The 27,966-nt window shown below is 41.8% G+C and overlaps 1 protein-coding gene across 6 annotated transcripts in view; it reads left to right on the top strand.

Moving 5' to 3' along the window:
- FLNB (filamin B) overlaps nucleotides 1-27,966 on the top strand; it is a 199,403-nt gene that overhangs the window by 91,697 nt on the left and 79,740 nt on the right. For all 6 annotated transcript variants that reach the window (XM_033925800.1, XM_033925802.1, XM_033925801.1 and 3 more), the window contains exons 10-19: nucleotides 7,130-7,256; nucleotides 8,525-8,661; nucleotides 11,200-11,393; nucleotides 16,565-16,678; nucleotides 17,141-17,284; nucleotides 17,852-17,975; nucleotides 18,307-18,467; nucleotides 18,776-18,866; nucleotides 20,576-20,745; nucleotides 25,184-25,301. In XM_033925800.1, the coding sequence (XP_033781691.1) occupies nucleotides 7,130-7,256; nucleotides 8,525-8,661; nucleotides 11,200-11,393; nucleotides 16,565-16,678; nucleotides 17,141-17,284; nucleotides 17,852-17,975; nucleotides 18,307-18,467; nucleotides 18,776-18,866; nucleotides 20,576-20,745; nucleotides 25,184-25,301 (1,380 nt within the window). The remainder of the gene's footprint in view (nucleotides 1-7,129; nucleotides 7,257-8,524; nucleotides 8,662-11,199; nucleotides 11,394-16,564; nucleotides 16,679-17,140; nucleotides 17,285-17,851; nucleotides 17,976-18,306; nucleotides 18,468-18,775; nucleotides 18,867-20,575; nucleotides 20,746-25,183; nucleotides 25,302-27,966) is intronic.

A 27,966-nucleotide genomic window follows, 5' to 3' on the forward strand; every position in this document is an offset into this window, starting at 1 on the left:
GATCCTTCTCTAATCCCTTTTATCCTTCTATCCATACTCTGTCTAAAACCTATCTCTACCTCTGTCTGTATCCTTCAATCCCCCTATCGTTCAGGAATTTATCCAATTCTTCCTTGAACCCCCGTAGTGTACTCTGTCCTATCACAACCTCCGGAAACTTATTTATTTTAGTATTTATAGACCACTTATAGACTAAGTCAGGGGTGTCCAACCTGCGGCCCGAGGGCCATATGCAGCCCAGTGAAGTATTTTGTGCAGCCCCGGTCGAGGGCAATGCAGTGTTTTCCTCTGCTGCCCCCGGATGTTTACCGTCTTGCCGGCTCTCTCCTTTGTCTTGTTGCAGCGTTTGCGTGTTTGTGCGGCCCCAGAAACTTTTTTTTTTTTCCAGCCAATGTGGCCCAGGGAAGCCAAAAGGTTGGACACCCCTGGCCTAAGTGGTATTTCTCCCTATCTATCCCAGTGGGCTCACCATCTGACTAACATCCCTGGGTAATGCTTAGGGGTCACAAGGAGCAGTGCTGGACTTGAACCTGCAATCTCGGGGTGCTGAGGCTACAGCCCTAGCCACTAGGCTGCCACTCCACTCCACTCCAAGTAGGCGTGATGCAGGTGCCCCTTTATAGTATTGCCCTACGCAGGGGTATGTTTATCTGGAATGCACATGGTATATTCCATACGTGTCTATTTGTTGTGCAAGTCTCTGCTGTTTTGCATGCCATCTGTTTTAAGTTGTGGCAGACCTTGTATTTGGCTTTGCTCTGTCTCATTTTACCAACATTCAAGTCATTAGGATTGTCCACTATTTCAGTCCATAAAACAAAATTGCGGGTAGTCCATGATGGGTGCAAAACTGACACTAGCTACAGAAAAGGAGCTATTTATTCCTCATGCCACTTGCTAAATTCACCCCCCCCCCCTCCCCGGGTTAGAGAACAAAGCATCAAGGCTTCATAATATGTGCATGTCTCTATCTGGATTTATTAGCTAACGCTTTTACCACTGAATTTACGTAAACAGTGCACTGATGCCTAAACATAGTATTATCCCAGGACAAGCAGGCAGCCTATTCTCACATGTGGGTGACGTCATCCACGGAGACCGGATGCGGACAGCCTCGCAAGCAGGCTTGCTTGTAAAAACTCCAAAGTTTTGAGTCTGCTGCACCGCGCATGCATGAGTGTCTTCCCGACCAGCACAGGGCGCGTCTCCTCAGTTTAGATAGCTAGCAGAGAAGCCAACCAGGGGAGATGGGTGGGTTGTGAGAATAGCTGCCTGCTGTCCCTGGATAACACCTGTTACGGTAAGTGACTGTGCTTTCTTGAATGCCTCTGAATGGGGCAGCTATAACACATTAACACAGTAAATGATGGATTAAAACCAGCATGGCCCACTTAGTTTGCCCAGTAAAATAGTTAGGGATATAATGGTTGCTCCATGCCAGTTAAAGTCCTTTATGCTATGGAATGAGTCATTTTGCTTTTGACTTTTCACACTTCAAAAAGACTGCAGTAACCTGCACAGCGTAGCCATTACAATCCTACCTACCTTACTGGGCAGACCTGATGGCCCATGCCAGTCACTAAAGTATTAGTGAAGGCTTTCTGCCAACTTTTGCTTCTAGTACTTGTATGTTTACTGTGAGTTTTTGTTCAAAGAACAGTTTGGAGTTTCTAATCCATTGTAATATGGGACACCCATTTCTGATCATAATCTAACATAACATAGTTGATGACGGCAGATAAAGACACAAATGGTCCATCCAGTCTGCCCAACCCGATTCAATTTAAATTTTTTCTTCTTAGCTATTTCTGGGCAAGAATCCATAGCTCTACCTGGTACTGTGGCTTGGGTTCCAACTGCCAAAATCTCTGTTAAAAAACCTACTCCAGCCCATCTACACCCTCCCATCCACTGAAGTCCTCTCCAGCCCATCCTCCCCCAAACGGCCATATACAGACCGTGCAAGTCTACCCAGAACTGACAAGTCTACCCAGAACTGACCTTAGTTCAATATTTACTATTTTCTGATTCTAGATCCTCTGTGTTCATCCCATGCTTCTTTGAACTCCGTCGCAATTTTCCTCTCCACCACCTCTCTCGGGAGCGCATTCCAGGCATCCACCACCCTCTCCGTAAAGTAGAATTTTCTAACATTGCTCTTGAATTTACCACCCCTCAACCTCAAATTATGTCCTCTGGTTTGACCATTTTCCTTTCTCTAGAAAAGATTTTGTTCTACGTTAATACCCTTCAAGTATTTGAACGTCTGAATCATATCTCCCCTATCCCTCCTTTCCTCTAGGGTATACATATTCAGGGCTACCAGTCTTTCCTCATACATCTTATCTCATGTATAATGTGCACCCTAACTTTTTAAAAATAACATAATACAAAAAAAACTGTATACCTATGTATAATGCGCTGGCATAATTGTCATAAGATATTTTCTGGTCAAGTCATATACTGTATATAATAAAGGAAGTACGGTAGCAGTAAAAGAGGAAATACAACAATGATTTGCCGGATGGCGATAACGATGGAGACGATGACAGTGGTGCTGATAACAAGGAAGATCTGTTTTTATGCTGATCACATTGCGACACCAGATAATGATGTAGACATCGATGCACTCTTTCAGTCGGATGATGAATAAATTATAAATGTTAATTCAACACCTATGTATAATACGCACACAGAGTTTGACATATTTTTGGATGGAAAATAGTGTGCAATATAATAATCAGTTTATATACACAAGGCCATAAAGTTCTATGCGGTTTACAATAGTTAAAAAAAACCAAACAATAAAAGAAGTTGAATAGAACTTAGTTAAAAGCCAATAATTAGACACACTAAAGTGATCAAAATAGTGCATAATAAAATTTTTACAAATTAGCTGCCTAAATACTTCGAAAACAGATATGTTTTTACATGTCTCCTAAATTCCCCATAAGTGTCAGTAAGCAAAAGCAATTGTTCTAAATCCTTACCCCATAACGCTGCTTGATATGGAAAAAAAAACATTTTGATTTAAGTTTACATCCTCTAACAGGCAGAAAAACAAAATTCAGATGTTAGTTTTTCTTATGTCTGTTGGTTACAAAAGAGAAAAGCTCAATTATGTATTTGGGAGCTAACAGAAGCAACCAAACTTAAACTTCGCCCGTGCCTCCATTGGCAGCCAATGCAGTACTTGATAGGAGGGTGTTGCATGATCATATTTCTTCAACCTAAAAATCAGCCTGACCACCGCATTTTGTACTATTCGCAATCGTTGGCATATTCTTCTGGGAAATTGCCAAATAGGCAATATTTCAGTAATCAAGCTGGCATAGTATAAGAGACTGTACCAAAACTCTAAATGATGAAACATCAAAATACGCCCTAACGGACCGAAGTTTCCAAAGAGTAAAGAAACCCTTTCTGATCAAAGAGTCCACCTGGTTCTTCATAGTCGAACCCTGGTCCAGTATTACTACTCGAAAGGGTCCAGAGAAGAGCGACTAAGATGGTTAAGGGGCTGGAGGAGCTGCCGTACAGCGAAAGATTAGAGAAACTGGGCCTCTTCTCTCTCGAACAGAGGAGATTGAGAGGGGACATGATCGAAACATTCAAGGTACTGAAGGGGATAGACTTAGTAGATAAGGACAGGTTGTTCACCCTCTCCAAGGTAGGGAGAACGAGAGGGCACTCTCTAAAGTTGAAAGGGGATAGATTCCGTACGAACCGTAAGGAAGTTCTTCTTCACCCAGAAAGTGGTAGAAAGCTGGAACGCCCTTCCAGAGGCTGTTGTAGGGGAAAATACCCTCCAAGGATTCAAGACAAAGTTAGACAAGTTTCTGCTGAACAAGAACGTGCGCTGGTAGGGCTAGTCTCTGTTAGGGTGCTGGTCTTAGACCAGAGGGCCGCCGCGTGAGCGGACTGCTGGGCATGATGGACCACTGGTCTGCCCCAGTAGTGGTAATTCTTATGTTCTTATTCCCAAAACTTTAATGGTAGATTGACTAGGATAGCTGAGGAAGGCATCCGCTAAAATGTGGCTGTTGGATTTGGTTGGCTGAATAAATTTCTTCATTGCTATACTGGTGGCTATTTGAAACTTGGTATCTTTGGACCAGTGTTTTTAGTGCCTCAAACTGCCTGCAGAAGTTTGATCATAGCAATAACTATGCATAGAATATATACTTTGGTGTGTATATAGAATATAAACATGCAGTGAAAATCGGCAACTGAAAGAATCATGAGAAATGACTCTGTGGTAACACAAAGGAAAAATGTGTAAAAGAGGCAAATGAGATGGAGGGGTGTTTTTTTAATGTATTTTTAAGGGGTCCTTTTATCAAGCCACGCTAGCGGGGTTAGCGCATCGGATATTTCATCACGTGCTAACCCTGGTCAATGGAGGCATTAGCAACTAGCGCGGCAGGCGGTTTAACGCTTGGTATTCTGCGCGTTAAACCCCCTACCGTGCCTTGATAAAAGGACCCCTAAGTGTTTTGTCCCTTGATGAAGGCAGTAGGAAATTGCCGAAACTAGGATCCTTGTTGGGACTTTCGAACAAAGATTGATTGTAAAAATTGGAGTCTACTGGTTGCTTTGACATCTCGTGTCTCTTTTTTTTTTTTTTTTTACACATTTGTACTTCACATGAGACAGCTTGTTCCTTTTTTGCTTTGACTGATAACAGATAAGAAAACATTTACCCACTAGAAGGACTTACTGTACTGTCAAACTAGAAGAAATATGGAGGGAAACTACATATAAAGGTCAACTTAGAATCACAAAAATAAATCTAAGCAGTTTAAAACTAATGGGATAGGGGGATTCACAAAATATCTAAACATGCAGATTATTAAAAATACCTTGGTTAGCAATGGCACTCTACTGCTCCCTCAACAATAAGCGGGAGCAGTATGGCCTTGTCAAATTGCAAGAGCTAATTACTTGCGTTTCACAGGATCAGTACTTAATTTAACAAAACATTTCCTAGGGAATTACAAAAATTCATCTCTAGATTGAGCCAAGGCTCTAGGGCAGAGGTGAAGAAAGCCTTTCCTAATTGAATCATAAAAACATCTGGAAAGTCATATTCTAACCATGAAACACAGATAACAGAAGACTGATTTACTGCCTCTCAAAGTCCTCAGACTTGACTCAAGGCCACAACAGTAGGCCTAATCGTCTCTGACATCCCACGACTTGTAGTTAAATCCAGAGATTCCTGGTCCAGAGAATATTGTCTCCAGGATCTTGTCACATGGGGGAGATTAATGTACAATGTGTAAAAGTCAAGAAAACACAAAATATAACAGTTTTTCTATTCAGGTTGTTTTCTAGTAGCACATTAGTGTTTGGAATTCTTTCAGTTAAAGGAGCCTTGGTTCAAAGTAGTCATGTAACTTTACCTTTCCAAGCATCTTAAATTTACTTTAAAAATGTGGCTCCTGCCATCCCAGAGAGCAAAGTTGTGAAACGGGGTAAAGTGGTTTCTTGCCTGGTCATTATACACAATCTCCATATATTTGAAATATCCTTCAAGGGGTCTGTAGATATTTCTGGGTAACCTCAGTTCAGGGAGCTATAACCACATGTAGGATAACTAAAAATACATTTGGATTTTTTTTTTTTTCATTTTCAATAATGTTGATCCTAGATTCTCTTCTGCTAACCTCCTTTTCCTGTGCAGCTGTCCACTTGTCACTTTTCCTCTTCCTGTGTTCCATTCCCTCAGTGCATCTGGCACATTGATCTGTTTGTCTACTCGGTTCACCCACATCTATTTAACTTTACTTTTTTTTTATCTATCAACTTTCCATTTTCTTTCACACCCTCTAGCTCTTGTCCCTTGGCTCACTCCTTCCCCAGTCTACTATTCCCTTTTCATCTACTCCCCATTACCATGTCTCTAATCACTCATCTGACAAGCTTCCATGTCTCTCCCAGATGGAAATGCTGCAAATGATAAAGGCCTCCACATTCAATCACCTCTTCCCATACCCTGCCCCTTGTAGGCTGACAATCTCTGTTGATCTCTTCACCCTCTTCCATTCCCCTCCTTGTCTGCAGGCTGGTGTCTGTCCACTCCCCCCACCCCAATCTACATGTCAGTGGTATGCAGGGAGAAACACTGAGCACCCCTCTTAAGGAGGTATATTCCTGAATGTGTGCTTCCTGCAGTCCAACATGAGCATGTAAAGGCAGCTTTGGTGTCTTGGAAGTCTTACTATCCTTCTGTTGTCACTTGATCACTACTAACAATCATCTGTCTCCAGCAACCTCCCCTGTAGTTCAAGAAGCTAAAATCCAAGTGAACTAACTCCTCCTTCAGCTTCTAGTCGCCCAATGAAATGGAGCAGATTTTAAGATTTAAGTCTTGTAAAAGCTTGCTGCTTTGGATCCCATTAGCCATTAGATTACAGATTTTAAGCAGCAACTAATTTATTCACCACTAAGATCACATCAACCACTAAGTTTTCACCCTCATGGGGGGATAGGAACCATATCTCTTTCCAGCTCCAAGGAGCATTTAAAGATCAAAATTGCCGGGTCTTAAATAACAGTATATGTGTCTCGCTTAGCCTATTGTTTGGAAGTTTAGCCAGCAACTCGGTCTCCCTCAACTTCCTCCTCCTCCTCCTCCCCCATTCTATTGAGGTCCTTCAATGAATATGGAAGTCATCTTCCTCCTCCTCCACCATTCTATTGAGGTCCTTCAATAAATAACTGAAGAAAGTTAAGTAGTCCACTTCCTCAGATCTTCATAGTTCTACTTTACAGTCTAATGACAGGAATAAATGCTAGTCTTAATCTCTTGCCATTTTGACATCTCTCCAAATAGAAGTACTGACCCAAAACTTACCTGCACAATGAGAGACTTAAATAGCTAGATAATCTCTGGTAACTCCCAAAACTAATTGGAGAAATGTGTTGAATATAAACAGTATGGACTTCAAAAGGGAAGTCTATTTTTAACCACCCTTCAAAACTGAGACATGGGGATCCATTTCTGAGCCACTTCTGCCTTTAAATATCATGGAGTTTCTCCAAGCAAACTGGAAAATGTGATAATGCCCTGTTAGTGTTGAGGGAAGCTAAATGGAATTATTTTTTTTCTGTGCTCTTCTGACAGAGGGGATGGAGGAACTTATCAAACAAACTGATTATGTGGATGGTGTCTATGCCTTTGAGTATTTTCCAATGTCTCCAGGAAAACACATAGTCACGATCACATGGGGAGGACATAATATTCCCAAGAGGTAGGTAAAGCATGTGCCTTTCAAAGAACCTGCAGTTCACAGAAACAAAAGACCAGATGTGAATGTAGACTTGAATCTTCAGTTAAAATTTCAGTTGGGAATCTGTCTCTCCTCCCCCCCTCCCCCCTTAGTTCATCCCTTTTTAGCAAGCACTTTAACCCTGCATTTGATATGTATAGCTTTTAATCTTTTTTACTCAATACTGTCAAGTAGGCTGTTGCATTCACAATATCTATACCTAATGTGACCATATGGCTCTAGAAAAAAGGGGACGGATTGAGACATCTGGGTTTTACTTCCATTGAAAGCAATGGAAGTAAGGAGAACAGATTGAGACATCTTGTTTGCTTTCAATGGAAGTAAAACCCGGATGTCTCAATCCGTCCCCTTTTTTCTGGAGCCATATGGTCACACTAATACCCAAAGCCACGAACTGGTTAGAAATGCCTTCCAATTTAAATGAGGTATCTTTGTTGCATGTGTGACATGTGCCCTTTTTCCAAGCAAGTGATGAACTGCTTGACACTGAGATTGCTTTGAGCTTCCAGTCTAGATAAATGTACATATTAGAGAATGATACAGGGACAAATTTGTCCCCATCCCCACAGGAACTCAAATTTACTTGTCCCGTCCCTGTGAGTTTTGACACTGTCCTTATCCCTGCCCCATTCCTGTTCATCATTGAGGCATCTTGTATGCCTTATGCAATTTTATATTTTGATGTTTGACAGGGTTAACCAGTATCTTGGCCTTCAATGATGTTCGTTGTCTGTGACGTGTATGTCATATGCAATTTGATTTTTATATGTATGTATGTAGTTTGTTATAGTGTTTTCTTGATGTGATTTGTATGATAAATGTGATGCTTTATTTTGTATGTTAACATGCAACTTGCTCTGAATAAGAGCGGGCAATAAACAAACAAACAAACCACACAAGCCTTGAACACTTATGATTTTTAAAGTGTTTGAGGCTTATACAGATGAGGATGGAGCTTGGAGGAATGGGGCAGGGACAGGAAAAGAACTTGCAGGGACAGGGAAAAATTTGTCCCTGTGTCATTCTCTAGTACATATAACTTTGAATACTGTTTCATAATCCTAGTTAACTCATCCAAACGTTTACTCTTTGCGAGTTTTTATAATGGAACATGGATAAGGAGAGGACCAATTCACTTAATTTCTGGGGCAGTGAGCAAATTTAATAGCAATATACAGGCTGTTTATACTCTAGATTCTGGTGGGCCAATCACATGTGTTGTCTTTCAGTCCATTTGAAGTTCAGGTGGGCCCTGAAGCTGGTCCTCAGAAGGTACGGGCCTGGGGACCTGGTCTTCACGGAGGAGTTGTTGGTAAATCTGCTGACTTTGTGGTGGAGTCCATTGGCTCAGAAGTTGGTGCTCTAGGTAAGTTTAGTGGTGGTGGGTACAGTAATGTGACTAGTCTTCACAATGAGCCACTGATTTCCTCCAGCTTAAAGATAACCTTATCTAGCCTGGTTAATAGGACAAAACTAGATATTAAGTTCAAATTAGATCATACGTTCTGCCAGAGCCAAAGCTGTCCACTTATGCCTGTTCCTGGTTAGCCTGCCAAATTTCAGGTAAAATATGCTTCACCATGAATAAATTCTGGACCCAAAGTTTTAACTCTTGCCTTTAGCTAGTAGAATGCCCTACTTCTGGTCCTGAGACAAGAAACTAACCTCAATAACTTTGTAAATGCAACCTAAAAAACCTTTCTCTTTAAAGATGCTTATGAGATCTACTCCTAGATCCCACTGCTCATGAGACTCGGACAATTGGCCATATGTTAAGGATTTTCTTTATCCCCTTCGTTTTTTCCATTCCCTTTCTTTTTTTGTTTTTTATCTCATACAGTGTATCCTACCCACTCCCCTTATGTAGCATGTTTTGTCTGTATTGTCCATGTAGTCTGTTTTTCCCATTTTATATTTTATAATTGTTTAATTGTAAACCACTTTGCATTCAAAAGCGGTATATCAAGTCTAAATAAACTTAACTTGTATAATTGAGGCATTTACCCTTTATCAGGATTTCAATCAACACTACTTTTTTTTTTTTTTTTGGAAAGAGTAAACTGACTAGGGGACGTTCCATGAAGTTACACATTTTTAAAACAAATGAGTGAAAAAAAATTCTATGTATAGTTAAAGCTCTGGAGTACTTTTTGTAGAGTAAGTAGTAACAGTTAATGTAGCTGGAATTTTAAAATGGTTTGGACCAGTTGGGAGGAAACCTCAAACCATTAAGGTAAAGCAGGGGGAAGCCAGTACTTATCCTTGGGATGAAGTAGCATGGTATTTTGTCAACTGGGACTCTACCAGGCACATGTAACTCTATTGGTATCTACTAGAATGAATCGATTCACAGATAGTTCAGCTGAATTGATTCAGATTAATTTACATAAAAGCTGGACATGCTGCATGGAAACTGGGCTGTTGGGACTCCCTGCCAGACTCTTACCTGCTTGTTTCCTCCGAGTCCTCCTGAGCTCTCCAGTCTTCTCTCCAGGGCTTCAACAGGCCACCAGCAGCAGTTCCTCCGATCCATTTCTGGCAGCTGACCTGGAAGGCTTCCCAAACGCTTCCCTTTGATGTATTTTACATCCAAAGGAAGCCTTCTAGGTTAGCCGTCTGCAGCGTATAAGAGAAACCACTGTTGACAGCAGAGATCCTGCATGGGCTGGAAAGTTGGGAAGAGAATGCAGTTTTGCAGTGGAATAAATAGGCCACATTATACAACAGGAGAGGAAGGGAGAGATGCAGCAGAAGTAGAAAGGGGTGAGAGAGAAATCCTGCATATGGTAGAGGGGAGGGAGACATGCATGGAGAAGAAATGTTGAGCATAGGATGGAGGGCAGGGAGAAGATGGTGCATGGGACGAGAAAGAAATGTTGTACATAATTGAGGGGAGGTTTGACCCAGAGCACAAGGCAGAGAGATGGTAGACAGTGGGAAAGAAACAAATGTTGGATATGGCAGTGGAAGATAAGGTACAGTGATGGAAGATGGATGGTGAGCATGGAGAAAGAAGCAAATGCCAAATGGGTAGGAGACCCTGGCAAGCAAGTTAACAGAATACAAACAGTAGAGCCTGGGATCAACATGATTTGAATAATAAAATGACCAGAAAACCAACAAAAAGTAGAAAACTAATTTTATTTTCTATTTTGTGATAATGTCAGATTTGAAATGTGTATCCTGCCAAAGCTGGTGCTAGGTCCTAGCTCACGCTCACTGTCTAACAGTGGAAAAGTCGTGTTTGTTTTTTGTTTATACCACAGTGCCAGCTTGGAGAGGGCAAAGGGTTGAGGGGGGAGGGTGAAGAGGCTACAAATAAGCCTGCCAGGATATTTGAAAAATTGGGTGGGAAAAGCAAATCAGAATTGAAAAAGTGATTCAATAGGCCAAATTGAATCAAATAAAAACTTTTCTTTTCCCTTAATTGGTCAGCTCTAATATATACTGCACTTGGGACAGGCATTTTATACTAGCAATGACAGCGGTTTAGCACTGGGCCATAATTGAGTTTGGGAGTCTTTTACTCATACAGAAATGTGTTTAAGAATTGGGCCTTGGTATGTTGATAAAAATGCATGTCAGTGTGCTTATGTTTACCTACACAATTTGATTTCCAATTATTAATTCATGCTCTTGTGTGTGATATATGGATATAAATGTGCCCATGTTAGTCATTTCAACTTCTAAAAAGGGTAACTCTCAATGTAACACGTCAGGTAGATTTAAATCTTCATGTGGTAGTTCAGTTTCTATATGCAAAGCTTTTCTAGTTTGAAAATATGACTTGTAAGTTTGACAAGGAAGTCAAATGAAATTTTATATCCTGCAGGATAAGTCATTGAAAGGGTTATTTCTGAACCTTTGGAGTGGTGAAAAATAATCCTTTCATTTTGTTCCTTAGGATTTGCTATTGAAGGTCCATCGCAAGCAAAGATAGAATGTGATGACAAGAATGATGGCTCGTGTGATGTACAATACTGGCCCAAAGAACCTGGTGAATATGCAGTTCACATTATGTGTGATGATGAAGATATTAAGGACAGTCCCTACATGGCTTTGATCCAACCTACTTCTGGAGACTTTAACCCAGATAAGGCAAGAAAAATGTTAAATTTTCTCTCTGCGTGTAAGGTGTAGATTTTCTTGATTTTAATCAGAGCTCCTACCAATAATGAATGCTTTAAAACATTTAGGACTTTTTGGATATTACATCTTTGCCTAAGGAACTTTTTTTTTTCTGCAGTAACGAAGGTGACTAGCTAGTGTTTAAAAACCTGGAGGGGGAGCACTGGTAATGTCTTGCTTGGATTATCGCAGGTCTCTGAATTTTGATCCTACATCATGAAAGATTTAAACTAGAGAATGACAAAAATTTTTTCCCATCCCTGCAGGAACTCGTTTTCCTGTACCGTCCCCGCGAGTTCTTTTCCTGATCTATTGCTACAAGCTCCGTCCTCATCTGCACAAGCCTCAAACACTTTCAAATCGCAAGTAGCAACATTCTGGAGCTCAGATTGTGATGTCATAATGCCTCATTCCACCAATGCCTAAGCTCCATCCTCATCTGCACAAGCCTCAAACACTTTCAAATCACAAGTAGCAACATTCTAGAGCTTAGATTGTGATGTCATAATGCCTCATTCCACCAATGCCTAAGCTCCATACTCATCTGCACAAGCCTCAAACACTTTCAAATCACAAGTAGCAACATTCTAGAGCTCAGATTGTGATGTCATAATGCCTCATTCCACCAATGCCTAAGCTCCATACTCATCTGCACAAGCCTCAAACACTTTCAAATCACAAGTAGCAACATTCTAGAGCTCAGATTGTGATGTCATAATGCCTCATTCCACCAATGCCTAAGCTCCATACTCATCTGCACAAGCCTCAAACACTTTCAAATCACAAGTAGCAACATTCTAGAGCTCAGATTGTGATGTCATAATGCCTCATTCCACCAATGCCTAAGCTCCATACTCATCTGCACAAGCCTCAAACACTTTAAAATCACAAGTAGCAACATTCTAGAGCTCAGATTGTGATGTCATAATGCCTCATTCCACCAATGCCTAAGCTCCGTCCTCGTCTGCACAAGCTTCAAACACTTTCAAATCGTAAGTGTTTGAGGCTTGTGCGGTTAAGGCAGAGCTTACAAGAATGGGACAGGGACAGGGAAAAATTTTGTCCCCATGTCAATCTCTAAACTTCACCTGCTGCAGGATACAGCCACTAAATTGATTTGCAAATCCCAGAAATATGATTTAGTCACCTCTACTAAACCACAAAGATGAGATGGCCGAGAGGAGGGACATCTCTATATAATACCGAGTGGAATAGTAGATGTGAATAGCTTGTTTGATCTTTCCAAAATTTCAAGGACTGGAGGTCACACAGTGAAGCCACTTGGTAGTAAATTTGGAACAAACTGGAGAACATTTTCTTCACTCAACATATATTTATTTATTCATTCAATTTTCTATACCGTTCTCCCAGGAGAGCTCAGAACGGTTTACATGGATTTATTCAGGTACTCAAGCATTTGTCCCTAAACTAAATTTGTTGCCAGAGAATGTGGTAGTTTAGTGGGGTTTAGAAAACCATTGGATAATTTCCAAAAATGTCCATATTAAGATGGATTTGGGAAAGTCTATTATCTTTGCTTCTAGGATAAGCGTATAAAAACTTACGCTTTTGGGATCTTGCCAGGTACTTGTGACCTGAGTTGACCACTGTTTAATGGGATACTGGGCTTGATGGACCTTTGGTCTGTCCAAATATGGCAAGGCTTAGGTTAAGTAACCTGCATGGTTTGTTCTAAGTGGCAATGTTTGGCCTATAGATTGAGAGTTTAGGCCCAGAATGTCTCTTCCCCCCCAAAAAAAAATTTAAGAACATTTGAGTGTAATCTTGCATTTTTCCTCAGTACAAGATTTTCACCACAGGAAATACTGACTAGTTCCTTTTCACTATCAAGTGCCCATAAGCTGGAATAACGTGCCTAGAGAGCTTTGATCCCAGATATCTTGTTTGTCATTTGGAAGCCTTTATTTTGCCATTTTTTGTGTTTTGGAAGACATATAGATCTGAAGTCCAACGAAGTGATGATTATTATAATTGTACTTCTTTCCTTGATCACTTCAGGCCTATAAAGTTGGCAGAATAGAAATGGATTGTATTTAATTTTAGCTAATTTGGTTGTATACTGTATATTTACAGTTAGCATATGTATCATATCTTTCATGAACCAGTATGGCTTCTGAGGTATAGCACTGAAGTCGGTTGGTTAGAAACTTGAGATTTGTTGTGAAGGTCCATAGAATGAAAGGGTCTCTATGGACATTCATAACAAAAACTCAAATTTCTGACCAACTGACTTTCCCCGCCAAAATTCAAATTGATTGACTGTCCTGTCAGTGAACCCACTATTTACAAAGTCAAAGTGCAGACTTCAGAGCATACCCTGAAGAAAGCCACAGCATGGTGGTTGAAACGACGGTTTCTACGTAAGACGCAGTGAGACCCAGAAACCTGCAACAAGCACAATGCCAGCTGCGGAAACCCTGAGAGAACTTTTAGTAACATTGCTTGTTTAGAAATTGGAAAATTTACCGGTACTTCAATGGCTTACAGGATTTTAATGGTGACGTAAGAGTTGGGGGTCTGAGAGGCCAAAGTTTGAACACATTGTTCACTCGAATTGGAAAAACAATGACTCCCGACAGCAGGCACTTGCCAAAATATGGCCATGTCAGGTGAATGATGAAAATTTATAACCAGAGTGGTACCAGTGACGTTATCCCCCTGGCTGTCCTTGTCTCTGCTTTTTTTCTGTGTAAATGTTGGCACAATTTATAGAATTGCTCCCTGTCTTCAGCATTTACAGGATTCAAGGCATGGCAGCCACTTTTATTTATTTTTGTTTTTTTAATGGTTTAAATCGTATTTTAATGCAGATTGCAGGACGCGCAAAGTGGCTCTGGATCTTGGTTTCTCATTAAGCAAGGGTTCCCTAAAATTCCACCCTGTCAAGCTGCGTTCTTGTATTTGCCACCACTGAATTTGCTAGGTGCCCGTGACCTTTTAGAGTGCATGCTGACAACATAACCTCCCACGCAAGATGAATGTTTTATAGCTGAGTGAGCATGATGCTGGAAAGAGCACTTTGGCTTTTATGCAGCTGACTGTTCTTTGCGATGCTTTAAAGTGCAAACGGCACAGCTTGCCTGTTAACAGGTCTGAATTAGAGGCTATTTCCTATATTGGATGAGTTGTATTGGTTTGGTTAGGGAAAAGGTTTTTACTCAGATTTAAAATCTGAGGCTGGATATCTGTCACTGATCTATCCATTTGCCCTATTTATGTATTTATTCAGGTTCTCGAGCAGTTATCCCTGTCTGTCCTAGCTGGCTCCCAATCTATCTAATGTACCTGGGGCAATGGGGGGGATTAAGTGACTTGCCCAGGGTCACAAGGAGCAGCGTGGGTTTGAACCCACATGCTCAGAGTGCGGAGGCTGTAGCTTTAACCATTGTGCCACACTCTCCCCTATAAGGCTATGATTTTTATTGTGCTTAAGACCCAGGTTAGTGTCCACATGCGAGTTGCTAAGAGCAGTTTTGCCTGTGGGTGTGTCTACTGTAAGGAGTCCAATTCTGTGGAATTAAGTACCTTGGGAATTTCATGTTTTGATTCTTGATGTCCAAAGCAAGATGATTTTAAATTTAAATATTTGGTGTATAATTTTTTTTTGTGTATATCCTTTTTTTTTTTTTTTTTTTTTAAAGTAATAACTACTTACTCTAGATTTGCACTAAGATGAAATTAGTCCATCTTGAATTCTTTAGGGCAGCTTTCTTTTGACTTAGGCCTGAGCTAAATGCAAGGAGCTTTCTGCAGTACTTCAAAGCAGGTTATAATGTAGGTAGACTCACTAATACAAAGGAGTTAATTAGTAATTCCTTGTGTTAATCTATTTTATGAAAATACTCCAAGTTAGAGAAACAATATAAATATTAGAAGCATAAAACGCTATGTAATAATAATAAATATTAGTTGGTGTAAGTGAAGTGCTCAGTCACCAACCGATCCGTGCATAAAGTACTAATTGAAATTGAAACCTGTTACGAGTGCTGGAGCTGAACTAATACCATGCTACCTTCCTTATGTTTATTTGAAGATTAAGTGATTTTTTTTTTCATTTCTTTTTGTTGATTTATATTGATTGAGGAAGGTCTAGGAACTGAGAGTGCAATGATGGTCCCTGTTGCATTACCGACGCTTCTACTTTTATTAGTACTTTATGCACGATTGGTTGGTGACTGAGCACTTCACTTACACTAATTTATTATTATTACATAGCGTTGTATGCTTCTAATATTTATATTTCTAACTTGTGGAGTATTTTCATAAAATATAATGTAGGTAGGTCTAACTCAAGGGTAGGGAACTCCAGTCCTCGAGAGCCGTATTCCAGTGGGGTTTTCAGGATTTCCCCAATGAATATGCACTGAAAGCAGTGCATGCAAATAGATCTCATGCATATTCATTGGGGAAATCCTGAAAACCCCACTGGAATATGGCTCTCGAGGACCCTACCCCTGGTCTAACTGGTGACTTTATACTGTATCTGAGGTGATGTCAGATTTAACTGTGTAAAGCAGGGGTGTCAAAGTCCCTTCTCGAGGGCTGCAATCCAGTGGGGTTTTCAGGATTTCCCCAATGAATATGCAGTGAAAGCCATGCATGCAAATAGATCTCATGCATATTCATTGGGGAAATCCTGAAAACCCCACTGGATTGCAGCCCTCGAGAAGGGACTTTGACACCCCTGGTGTAAAGTAACTTGCCCAGAGTCACAAGTGTTGGTGGGATTTGAACACCAGATTCCCTGGATCTCCATTAACTGCTCTAGTTCCCCATCTACTTCTAGCTTTTGGAACAGTGGTGCTGGAGTTAAGTGGATCATTTGACCTCTACTCCATGCTTAAGATTCCAGTGTATGTTTTAAAGGCCCTGCCCTCCCTAGCTTCAGTGTAGGATGCATCGCCTTACTTGCAATCCAGGAGCAAAGTGTTTTTTTTTTTTGGGGGGGGGGGATTCATTTGTTCAGTTTGCCACATGAAAATCAAGTATATTTCACTGTAAGAACTGGACAGCCTTCAACACAAACTAATACACTTCACTGAACAAGTATTCCTTTTTAATCCGCTCTCGGCATAGAATGATTTACTCTTGTTACTTCCTCCCTCCCTTCCCCTGTTTAGGTAAAGGCTTATGGTCCAGGCCTGGAGAAGACTGGCTGCATTGTAAATAATCCAGCTGAATTTATCGTCGATGCCAAAGATGCAGGGAATGCCGCTCTGAAAATATATGCCCAAGTAAGAATCTCAAGTGAATCGTACACTTGATGTGTTACAATGGTTGTAAACTGTATTCCTGGCTCAGCAGTAGAGATCATAATATGACTTCTAAGCAAACAATGTGACCTCTAGCGCTGGCATTTTAACTAGCTGTTGCTCATATACAGTGTACCATTGTGCTGGGTGGACTGTGGGGTCCCAGTTCTAAAAGGAGCTCCAGTTTCACAGGAAAATATCTCTTGGCATCAACAGAATCCCCTGGCAGATTTTGCTCAGACAAATGCAGTGAATGGCAGAAGCAGCTGCCTTTGGTTTTCTAGTACTAAATAGCTTTTTTTTTTTTTGCTTTTTACTGTTCTACCTGCCACGATAAACATCATTCTCCTGAATAACGCTTTTTTAGTCTTGCCATATTTAATCTAGGTAGTACTTAATCTTTGCTTGTGAGCTGAATTAATACGTTCTTGGGCCTTTTTCCAGGATTTGGAAGGAAACCCTGCTGACTTACAAATTAAGGACAAAATGGATGGGACTTACGCCTGCAAATACAGCCCAGTGAAATCAATCAAACATACTATTGTCGTTACCTGGGGAGGAGTAAATATACCACATAGCCCATTTAGGGTAGGTTATGGATGGCTGTTCTGTAAGTCTTAAAGCCTCTGATGCAATAGAATTATACTGCTGCATCTTCCTTTCTCTCTCCTTGCCCCTTAACTACTTCAGAATGGCTGCATCTTGTTCATCCGAACTTGAGTTGCATTGGGGGGTGAGAGGAGGAGTTAAAGCTGTTAGCCCAACTGTCACTGTTCCCTATCAGAAAGGTGAGATGATGCAAAAATCTATATTCATTGTCTCACTTAATTTTCCAAGAAAGTGACTTAAATGTCTGGAAAGTTCCATGAAGAAAAGGCTGACAGAGAAAATACTGAATACAAAATGTTTTGCTGAAAAAGATCTGAATAAGATCTGAGAGCATTTCTGACTAATTAGGTTTTAGGAGTATTGACGTGTTCAAAATCCTATCCTAAGGTTTTCAGGATGTTCATAGCAAAACGTGCATGAAACGTGTGTGCCATGGAGGCCTTTTCATTGTGGATATCCTGAAAACCTGGCTAGCTGGGGGTCTCTTAAGGCTAGATTTGAGAACCTCAAGTAGGAGATTCCAGCTCATGGTCGGTTGCTTTTCAGGTTAATATTGGACAAGGAAGCCATCCCGAGATGGTGAAGGTTTTTGGACCTGGTGTGGAAAGAACTGGCTTAAAAGCAAATGAGCCGACGCATTTTACAGTTGACTGTACTGAGGCAGGAGAAGGTAAGATCAGAATATTTTCCAGCTGATGTAGTCTTTAAATTAAAATTATGTAGTAGATCAGTAATCTTTTGCTGCTACTTAATTTCTGCTGAAACTCTGTTTCCAGAGGTGCTGCTCTCCATTATGACTGGATACTGGCACTTATAAGATTAATGTTTGATCTGTGGCTTTAAATACATCGTGTCATGCTTGAGATATGTAATGGAAACAAAGGATATGTATCCAGCAGAACATTAATCTCGATGCATGAAAAATGAGAAGAATGTTGGTTTTTCACACCTACTGAATGTATTTCAACCAGTCTTGAGTCATCTTCATGATCCTTTTCTAGGTGATGTCAGTGTTGGCATCAAGTGTGATGCTCATGTAATAAGCAACGAAGAGGAGGATATTGATTTTGATATCATTCACAATGCCAATGATACGTTTACTGTGAAATACATACCACCTGGAGCTGGACGTTATACAATCAAAGTGCTCTTTGCTGGAGAGGTTGGTCATCTATGGTGTCGGCAAGGTGGTGAAATATTGCACTGTAGCTCTTCATGTGGTCTTTCTGCCAATTCTGCCTGCAAACATCTTTAGCAGTCTTTCTTACTGAGCAGATCACCTGCATTACTTTCCTTTGTAAGCATCATAGAATAAAGTGATTGATGCTTTATATGGTCTTTGAAAAGCCACTGCATGTTCACAGGTGGTTACTCTCTTTAGAATTGGTCATATCCCAGGAAGGCATGCTTTTCAACTTGACTGATCTTCAAACAGATATTTTTGTACACTAAAGACCTCTTATGTTGCAGGAAATTCCTACCAGTCCATTTAGAATTAAAGTGGAGCCATCTCATGATGCCAGCAAAGTGAGATCTGAAGGGCCTGGCTTAAGTAAGACTGGTAAGTTTGGATCTGCTTTACTTATTAGTACAGAGGCTCCCAGATTATCCTGGGGGGTCTTTCAGCAGTTGGATTTTCAGAGCATTTGCCATGAATAACCATGAGTTGAGTGCAAGTACATTTCATTTCTTGCAGCTCTCAAAGCCAGGTGCTAGGGGTTTCCAGAAAAGTATGGAAACCACTAAACTACAATACCTCAGACTAAGCTAGTCAATGACTCAAATGGTCCATCTAGTCCAGTGGTCTCAAACTCGCAGCCCACCAGATACTATGTATGTTTATCACAAAAGTAAAATAAGTTTCTTGATCAAATGTCTCTCTAGCTATAAATGACAATATTATTAAGACTTAGCCAAAAGGAAAGATTTATGAACTATAAAGAGTTTTACCTCATGCAAAATTGTCATTTCTTTAAGACATTAGCTATTTTTTTTTTTTTAGGCCCTCCATGGAGTGGCCAAGGGGGAGGGGTGGAGTCTGCGACTGACAGCTCTGACATTAATGTCCTGTTTTGAGGCAAGGGACTGTCAAAGCAGATGACTGCACACATGTAGACTGCAGCTCTGGGACTGTTCCACATACACGCCTGGAGGGGGAGGCGCTCTGTCCTGGGTGGCCACCAAGTTGGCTATGCCACTGTAAATGTGTTAGTGTAGCTGGAAATACTCCCACTGGGCACAGTGAAACCTTTTCATATGGCTAAAAAAAAAGCCATAACTGTCTGAACTGACCAATTAATTTGAGTGACTTCTTCTCAACAGTTTGGATGTACTGTACAGTAGGTTACTATCTGCTGTTTCGCTCTGTCAAGCAGGTCCAAGCAGTAAACATTAAACTGTAGAGAAGGGAAGAGGCAGGAAAATTGTTAAGTGGTGTTAGTTTCCAGTTCAATATATCTACAGAGAGAATATTTCAAGTTCAGAGTTAGGAATAGCATGGACGGTGGTTAGGCTGCTTTTTCTTGCCAAGTTCTCTAATCACAGGTACTCAACTGTGCTCTTTGCTCTTTGGGTATTGCTTTAACAATGTCACCTGGCTTTACCACAAGTTGAGCAGTTAAAATATATTGTAGTCCGAGATCCATTTTACATAGGCATATAATATAAATACTTAATGCTTTTGGTAGAACTTTTATTAAAGCAAAAGTAGGAGTTCATTGCTGTTCAAACACTTTTCCCCCCCCCCCCTCCCCATTCGTGGTTCCTGCACTCGCGGTTTCATATAATCGTGATTTTTTTTCTGGGGAGGGGGAAAATTTAAAAAAGTCTTAATGTAAAAAGAAATCCATCTTTTTTTCCTCCCTGCCGCCTTCCCGGCCTTCCCTGGTGATGTAGAGGGTTTTCAGGGTAGGAGCGATCTTCCTACGCTCCTACCCCGTGCAGATCGCCATGAGGAAATGGCTGCTGGGAGTTCCCGTAGTCTCTCGAGACTACGTCAGGAATTCTCTACAGCCATTTCCTGATGGCGATCTGCACGGGGCAGGAGTGTAGGAAGATCACTCCTGCCCCGAAAACCCTCTACACCACCAGGGAAGGCGGCAGGGAGGTGGGGGTGGGTCAGAGCTGGATAATCGCGGTTTTTTGGCATTCGCGGTCCGGCTCTGCCCATATCCCCCGCGAATGACGAGGGAGAAGTGTAGTTCAAAATGTTTGGGGAAACTTTTTTAACATTTTCTTAGCTGTCAATCTGGATATCACTTCTTTCTATAGGTGTTGAAAATGGTAAACCAACCCATTTTACAGTTTTCACTAAGGGAGCAGGGAAAGCTCCCCTGGATGTTCATTTTACTGGACCAGCAGATGGAGATGCCGTGAAAGACTTTGAAATTATTGACAACTGTGACTATTCATACACAGTCAGGTACACACCAATTCAACAGGTAAGATGTAGAATTAGGATACCTTTTTTCCTGTGAAATGTAAAACATTACTAAAGTATGATCATGTTGCACCACTTCCTTCTAAATTCCATTTGTAGTCGGCACTCTTCAAAATATAGCTGTTTTTAATAGATATTAAGCAACAAACTCTAATCCCACTGAGATTAGCAGGAACTCTGGTGTTCAATCTACCTTTACCTATGGGGTCTAGCAAAGGTTGTCGGGTTACAGTAGTGTTGCCCGATTCGCCGATCCCACCCCCACTAGTGAGACCTGACAAACTTCTGAGGCCTCCTAAAACAGCAGTTGCAGCAGATCAAAGGCCCCTTCAGGACTTTTCCTCTGCCGCGTCACTGTTGTCATGGTGATGCAGCAGAGGAAAGCCCTAGCGGGGCAGGTCACGAAGCAAGAGTGCTGCTGCTGCTTTAGGAGACCTCGGAGGTGTGTCAAGTTTCATGGTGGGAGGATCGGTGGGGTTCTGCTGCACAGGGGAATGTGTGGGAGAAGAGGAAAACGGCTGCTCAGAGGGATGGGAGGTGAGGAAAGATGCTGCACATGGGGGGGAGAAAGGAGAGGAAGTGGGTGGAGGAGAGGAAGGGAGAGATGAAATGTAGAAAGGGGTGAAAGGGAGGAATCCATATGGAGGGGAGGAGAAGGAGGCATGCATGGAGAAATGTTGCACATGATGAAGGGGAGGACAGGAGAGATGCTGCATGGAGGGAAATAGAGGTTTGACCCAGGGCACAAGACAAGATGGGGGGGAGAGAGAGAGATGGTATATATTGGGAAAGAAACAATGTTGGATATATCGGTGGAAGGCAGAAAAATTTATTTTCTATTTTGTGATTACAATGTCAGATTTGAAATGTGTATCCTGCCAGAGCTGGTGTTAGGTCTTAGCTCACGCTCGCTTTAACAGAGAGAAAAAGTATTTTTGTATTTTGTTTGCACCATGGCACCGGTGTGGGGTTGAAGGAGGCAAAAGGGGACGGGGTGGGTGGAAAGACTGCAAAATAAATCGCGCCAATTGGCAGGAAAAGTGAACTGAATCAAAAAAATTGATTCAATAGACTGAATCGGAAAAAATTTCCCCGAATCAGGCAGCACTAGGTTACAATGCCCAGATTGCCAAATCAATGGTGAGAAGGGAGAGTAATTCTAATAAAGCAAATGGCACTAGTCAATGCTGTGACCCCTGGCTATGGATTAAGATGGTTTAACAGAGTTGATGAGCACTCTAAGGCCCAGGTTCTCAAAACTTTAATAACGCCATCACTAAACATGCATTTTAGCGGCGGATTATCTGTCTTTAGCGAGGTTTCTAGCAGTCTCCGATGATGATATGCAAATGGGCTCTTCAGTATTGAAATGAGCCCTCCAGTGAATTCTTAAAAATTTCCAAGCCATTTTCTAAAAGCGGCGTCTGCTTTTACCTACAAAAATAAGCGACTGGTCCAGGAGTTCCGGTACAGTGACTGCACTGTTTTAAACCCAGCATGTCGGCTAAAAAGCTGTGTTGTGATGCACCCCCCCCACACACACACTCCCCACCCCCGTAGTGGCGGTGACCTCCCTAGTGCAGCAAGAGAGATGCTGATTCTCTCCCTCAGACAACCAACAACCCTCCTCTGCAGCAGGAGAGATGCCCAACAACCCCCCTTCGCAGCGGTGGCGACCCCCCTCCCCCCATTGCAGCAGAAGAGATGCTGATTCTTACCTGCTGCAAATGACCCTACCTGCAGCGGGAAAGATGCCCACTATCTCCCACTACCATACAATGCCCCCCTCCATTTACCTCCATGTAGATCTCTGACCGGAGGGCAAGGAATCCCTCCACCCAGCTGGCCCGCCACTTCAAAATGGATCTTCCCCTCCCCAGTGCACTTGGGCCAATCAAGATGCATCCCAGGATGCACCGGGAAGAGGAATGCGCATTTTGAAGGGTGGGTGGAGGGAATCCGTGTTCCGTTCCGGTCCCATCCCCATGAGTTTTGTCCCTGTCCCCGTTCCTGTAAGCTCTGCCTTAACCGCACAAGCCTCGAACACTTAAGATTTTAAAGTGTTTGAGGTTTATGCCGAGGAGGACAGAACTTGCAGGAATGGGGCAGGGACAGGAAAAGAACTTGTGGGACGGGAAAATGAGTTCCCGCGGGGAGAGGAAAAATGTGTCCCCGTGTCATTCTCTAGTTCTGTACTCTGGCCCCTAGGTTTCTAACCAGGCGAGAACAATTTGTAATAGCAAGTAGAAATCTGGGCGTTCGACCACATTTCTTTTGGGTCTGACAGCAGTTATGGCGAAAAGGTGTAACCCTTCATAAATTTTACTAGCAGTGTACCTTACTGAACGCCCACATTACACATAATCAAAGAGGCAGAACGGAAGCTTATTATGAAAGGACTAGACTGTATTTGTTTACCTTGCAGTGCAATGTATTTACACTAAAGAACTAATTTGCTGGAGGCTGCACGATAAAACAGCAAGTGGCTACAATATTTTCACCTGTGGACTATCGGAGTAGCCACACACCTGGTAGTGAGATAGGCCAATACAACTCCTAGCTAGAACTTTCTAAAACAATTGCATGGGTACCATTTAAAACGGCTCAATTTCCTAAGTAACTGGATACTAGTCATAGTTAAGATGGGTTTAGGGGCAGGACAGATGGTCCTAGAAATTATCCGTTTTATCTGCAGCATTTGGTTACTAAAAACGCTGCCAGCTGACACATTACGTGGCAACAAAAGGAAAAATGTTTTCGATTTGCCAGTGTGAATTTCTGGAATGCCCTTCCTGGTCATTTAAGACCATATACTGACCGATACCTTTAAGAGACTATTAAAAACACTTATTTGTTGATGCCTACTTGCAGTATATGACAGGTAAACAATTCAATGCTGTATTTGGTATTCATACAGTATGTCTTGAATGGTCAGGCAGAGAACGATCAGACAATGTCTGGTTCTATATTATGAATGTTCTTGGAAATCACTTAAATTTTTAAGCGGTGTATAAATGTTTTAAATAAATAAATTACAACATAATATACAAATGGCACATAATCACCTTATTAAGCACCTGTTCTGGTATATTACCAAGAAGATTTGATGTGTTCACAATGTAGTATTCCTTTTGAGAGGAATTCCACGTTTAAGGAGAACTTCTCTATCAGGATTTTTACACATATTTGGTCTTTAAAGATTGGGTCTCTGCTCAGCTAAAAGGAGATAGGAATCTCCTTTGTAACATAGTAAATGACAGCAGATAAAAATCTGAAAGATTCAATCCAAATTTGCCCAGTAGTTACACTCGTAAAGTATATTCATGGTTAAATTGACTTTCTTTAATGCTTCTGGGCAACAGACCGTAGAAGTCCGCTCAGTACTGTTTAGGTTCCCACTGCTGGAGTTGCCATTGAAGCCCACTTCAGCCTATCCTAACCATCCTGTCGCTGGAGCCTCTATCAAAACTCTCCCCAGCTCATCTTCAAATCGCCATATATGGGACCCAGACCATGCAGGATTGCCCAATACTGGCCTTTAGTTTTATACCATTCATTATCTAATTGGAGATCCTCTGTGTTCACCCCAAGCTTTTTTGAATTGTCACCATTTTCATCTCCACCACCTCCCTCGGGAGGGCATTCCAGGCATCTACCACCTTCTCTGTGAAAACAAATTTCCTAACATTACTCCTAAGCCTGCCACCCACAACCTCAGTTCATGCCCTCCTGGTTTTAACATTTTATTTTCTCTGGAAAAGATTTGTTTCTTTATGTTTAAATCACTTTCATTAGCCTTTCCAAATGAAACATGCATCAACTGGTACATCATCAACCTACCCAGGGAACAGCAGACACAGATACAAAGGACTCCAAAACTATGAAAATTGGGTGACATGAATGTAGTCAATACCAAATTCCGTCTCTGATGTATGGGGTCAATGTACCACAAAATGGTGTCCAGCATTGTTCAAAGAGGTGACCCGCTCATGTATCCATTTCAGAGATGTCTCGCCGCTCAAGTAGCACTTGTATCGGGGATCTCCAGTGTGAAATCGTGGGCGGTTGTGTGAAGAGCCAGCAGTTCAAAATACTTTTCCTACCCAACACTAAAGTTTGTCTAAGGAAAGCTTTACAACCAGACCTTATAGAATGCAAGCGAACATTCAAAGTAAAAAGAGAGCTAGGATGTAATCGCCAGGTGTATTCCCAAATGCCCGCTACATAAGCTACAAGTTGAGTCCAGAGCTGGGATATGTAAAGGCAGAGCCAAAACAAGTGACCAAGAGTGGCATGAGCTTGTAAACATTTAATACAATGACTTGTTTCTATATTAATACCTTCCAAATTCATCGTTCAAAAGCTGACCCTGCTGCCTGTCATCTCTGGAGTAAAGATGACTCATGAAGTTAAACGTCTGGTCTTTTTTGTCAAATTAGGGCAGAGTGAAGGTTGCAGTGGACTATGGTGGTGACCCTATTCCAAAAAGCCCATTCACGGTGGGAGTGGCTGCGCCACTTGATCTCAGCAAGATTAGAGTTAATGGGCTTGCAAACAGTGAGTAAAATGCATATTTAGGCTGTGCTTGTGTACTTAAAGTGAAGCAAAACAATATGGGATGCCTTTAAGTTGGGAAGAAGGCATTTTGTGTGATAGTTTTCATGATACTGGCTTAATTTTATACAATGTTGGGTTTTTGACTTCACTATGGTTCAGGTTTTATAACAAACTTGTAAAAATGCACCTTTGCTTTTTCGAATGTGCTTATTTGCACTTCTCTAAACCAGCATGAAGTCTGGAAACTTAAGACATGATACCTCGGAATCTCAACTTAATCCGTTCCAGAAGCTTGTTCGAGTTCCAAGACAATTTTTCCCATTGAAAATAGAAACTGGATGAATCTGTTCCTTGGTCCCACAAATTCAGCACAATCAGGCCCCCCCCCCCCCCACCTCGGCATAGGCAGCAAGATCGGGCCCTCACCTTAGCATAGGCGGCAAGTGGTGCTCAACCCAAAGCTTCCCTCTTGACACGAACCGTCCAGGCGGAAACAGGAAGCTGTGTCAGAGAGAAAACTTTGAGCTGAGCAACGCTTACAGTTCTCGTATGTTCGGATTCCAAAGCAGCTTTCGGATTCAGGAGTAAAATTTAATTAAAAAAAAAAAAAAAATAGTTTGGATTCCAAGTTGTTTGAATTCTGGGGCGTTCGGATTCCAAGGTACCACTGTATTTATTTAGACCTATGCAGATATTTTCATTTTAATGGAGGTAGACCCAGCATTAACAAACTTAACATCTGACGTTAATTCTTGTATTTCTAGACTCCAAGACTGGACTACCTCTGTTCAGATGAAGCGTAATACTGCAAAGACCAAATTGCTGTGGCTTGGTCACAAACCCAATTTCCTTCTTTCTTCAATACTTTTATAATCTGGAGAATATTTGATTTTTTTTTTTTTTTCTTCTAAGATTCTGGGCTTTGTGCTTCACTTGCTTTACATTCTTAGGTTAACAACTTAGAAAAAAGTGTCAACATATGAAGATTAAAAAACCTTTTTTTTTTTTTTACCATCAAAATCACTTTGCTACGTTAGTGCAGGCTATAATATTGGCTCAGTACACTGCCTTGTACACTGGTTTGAGTAAGGGTAGTTTGAAACGGTTCCAACTGGTCCAAAATACAGCGGCCAAACTGATTTTTGGGAAAAAAAGTTTGAACACTTCACTGGTTGCCAGTTCATTTCAGAATTGAATTCAAATGTGCTACTATTTTTTTTTTTCAATTATACATGGTATTTTTACACTGTTGGTTGCTATTTCATTTAATTCCCTACAACCTACAGAATCAAGATTATCTCAAATGCTGAAATGCTTATTTCCTTCTGTCTGGGGTGTTAAGGCCATGGGATATATTTTGCGTTCTTTTGCATACATTTTTGTGACTATTTGGAACACATTTTCTTATGAAATCAGATCCGTTACCTCTCCATCTATTTAGGAAATCCCTGAAAACTCTTCCCTTTCAGCAGGCCTTAGATGAGCCCATAAATTAGTATTATGAGTGCCAATAAATTTGGACTTTTCTGTCCTAATGTTCCTCGCTTTATAACAATACTAGTGTTTAAGCCCGTTACATTAACGGGTGCTAGAATATATGGCTGTCTGTCTTTCTTTCTTTATGTCTCTCTCCCTGCTCCTGTTTCTTTCTTCCTTTCTTTCTGTCTTTCTCCCTCCTGCAATTTTTTTCTCTCTCTCCCTGGCACCCTTTGCCTGTCTGTCTTTATTTCTGTGTCTCTCTGGTCCCCTGTCTGTCTTTATTTCTGTCTGTCTCTCTCCCTAGCCTCCTTTGTCTGTCTGTATTTCTTTCTGTGTCTCCCCCCCCCCCCACTTTCCTTTGCAGAAGCAGCAGTGCTATTTCCCTTCCCCTCCAGATCCCTGTGAAGTAGTAGCAGCATTTCCCCCCACCCACCCCCCATTCCCTTCTCTCCCCCCCCCACTTTCCTTTGCAGAAGCAGCAGCGGTATTTCTCTTTCCCTCCAGGTCCTTGCTGAAGCAGTAGCAGCATTTTCCCCCACCCCCCATTCCCTTCTCTCCCCCCCCACTTTATTTTGCAGAAGCAGCTGTGATATTTTCCTTCCCCTCCAGATCTCTGAGAAGTAGTAGCAGCATTTCCCCCCACCCACCCCCCATTCCCTTCTCTCCCCCCCCCACTTTCCTTTGCAGAAGCAGCAGTGCTATTTCCCTTCCCCTCCAGATCCCTGTGAAGTAGTAGTAGCATTTCCCCCCACCCACCCCCCCATTCCCTTCTCTCCCCCCCCACTTTCCTTTGCAGAAGCAGCAGCGGTATTTCTCTTTCCCTCCAGGTCCTTGCTGAAGCAGTAGCAGCATTTTCCCCCACCCCCCATTCCCTTCTCTCCCCCCCCACTTTATTTTGCAGAAGCAGCTGTGATATTTCCCTTCCCCTCCAGATCCCTGTGAAGTAGTAGCAGCATTTTCCCCCAACCACCCCCCATTCCCTTCTCTCCCCTACCACCACTTTCCTTTGCAGAAGCAGCAGCGGTTTTCCCTTCCCCTCCAGGTCCCTGCTGAGTAGTAGAAACATTTTCCCCCACCCCCCATTCCCTTCTTACCTTGAGCTGCCCTGCTCCGTTCGGCCCCTCCCCCTTCCCTTCCCGTGTGCTGGCCTGCTGCGGCTGAAGGTTTTTTTCGGCGACTCCTCCTG

This window comes from Geotrypetes seraphini, chromosome 17 (assembly GCF_902459505.1).
Source record: "Geotrypetes seraphini chromosome 17, aGeoSer1.1, whole genome shotgun sequence".
In the NCBI taxonomy this organism is placed as follows: Eukaryota; Metazoa; Chordata; class Amphibia; order Gymnophiona; family Dermophiidae; genus Geotrypetes; species Geotrypetes seraphini.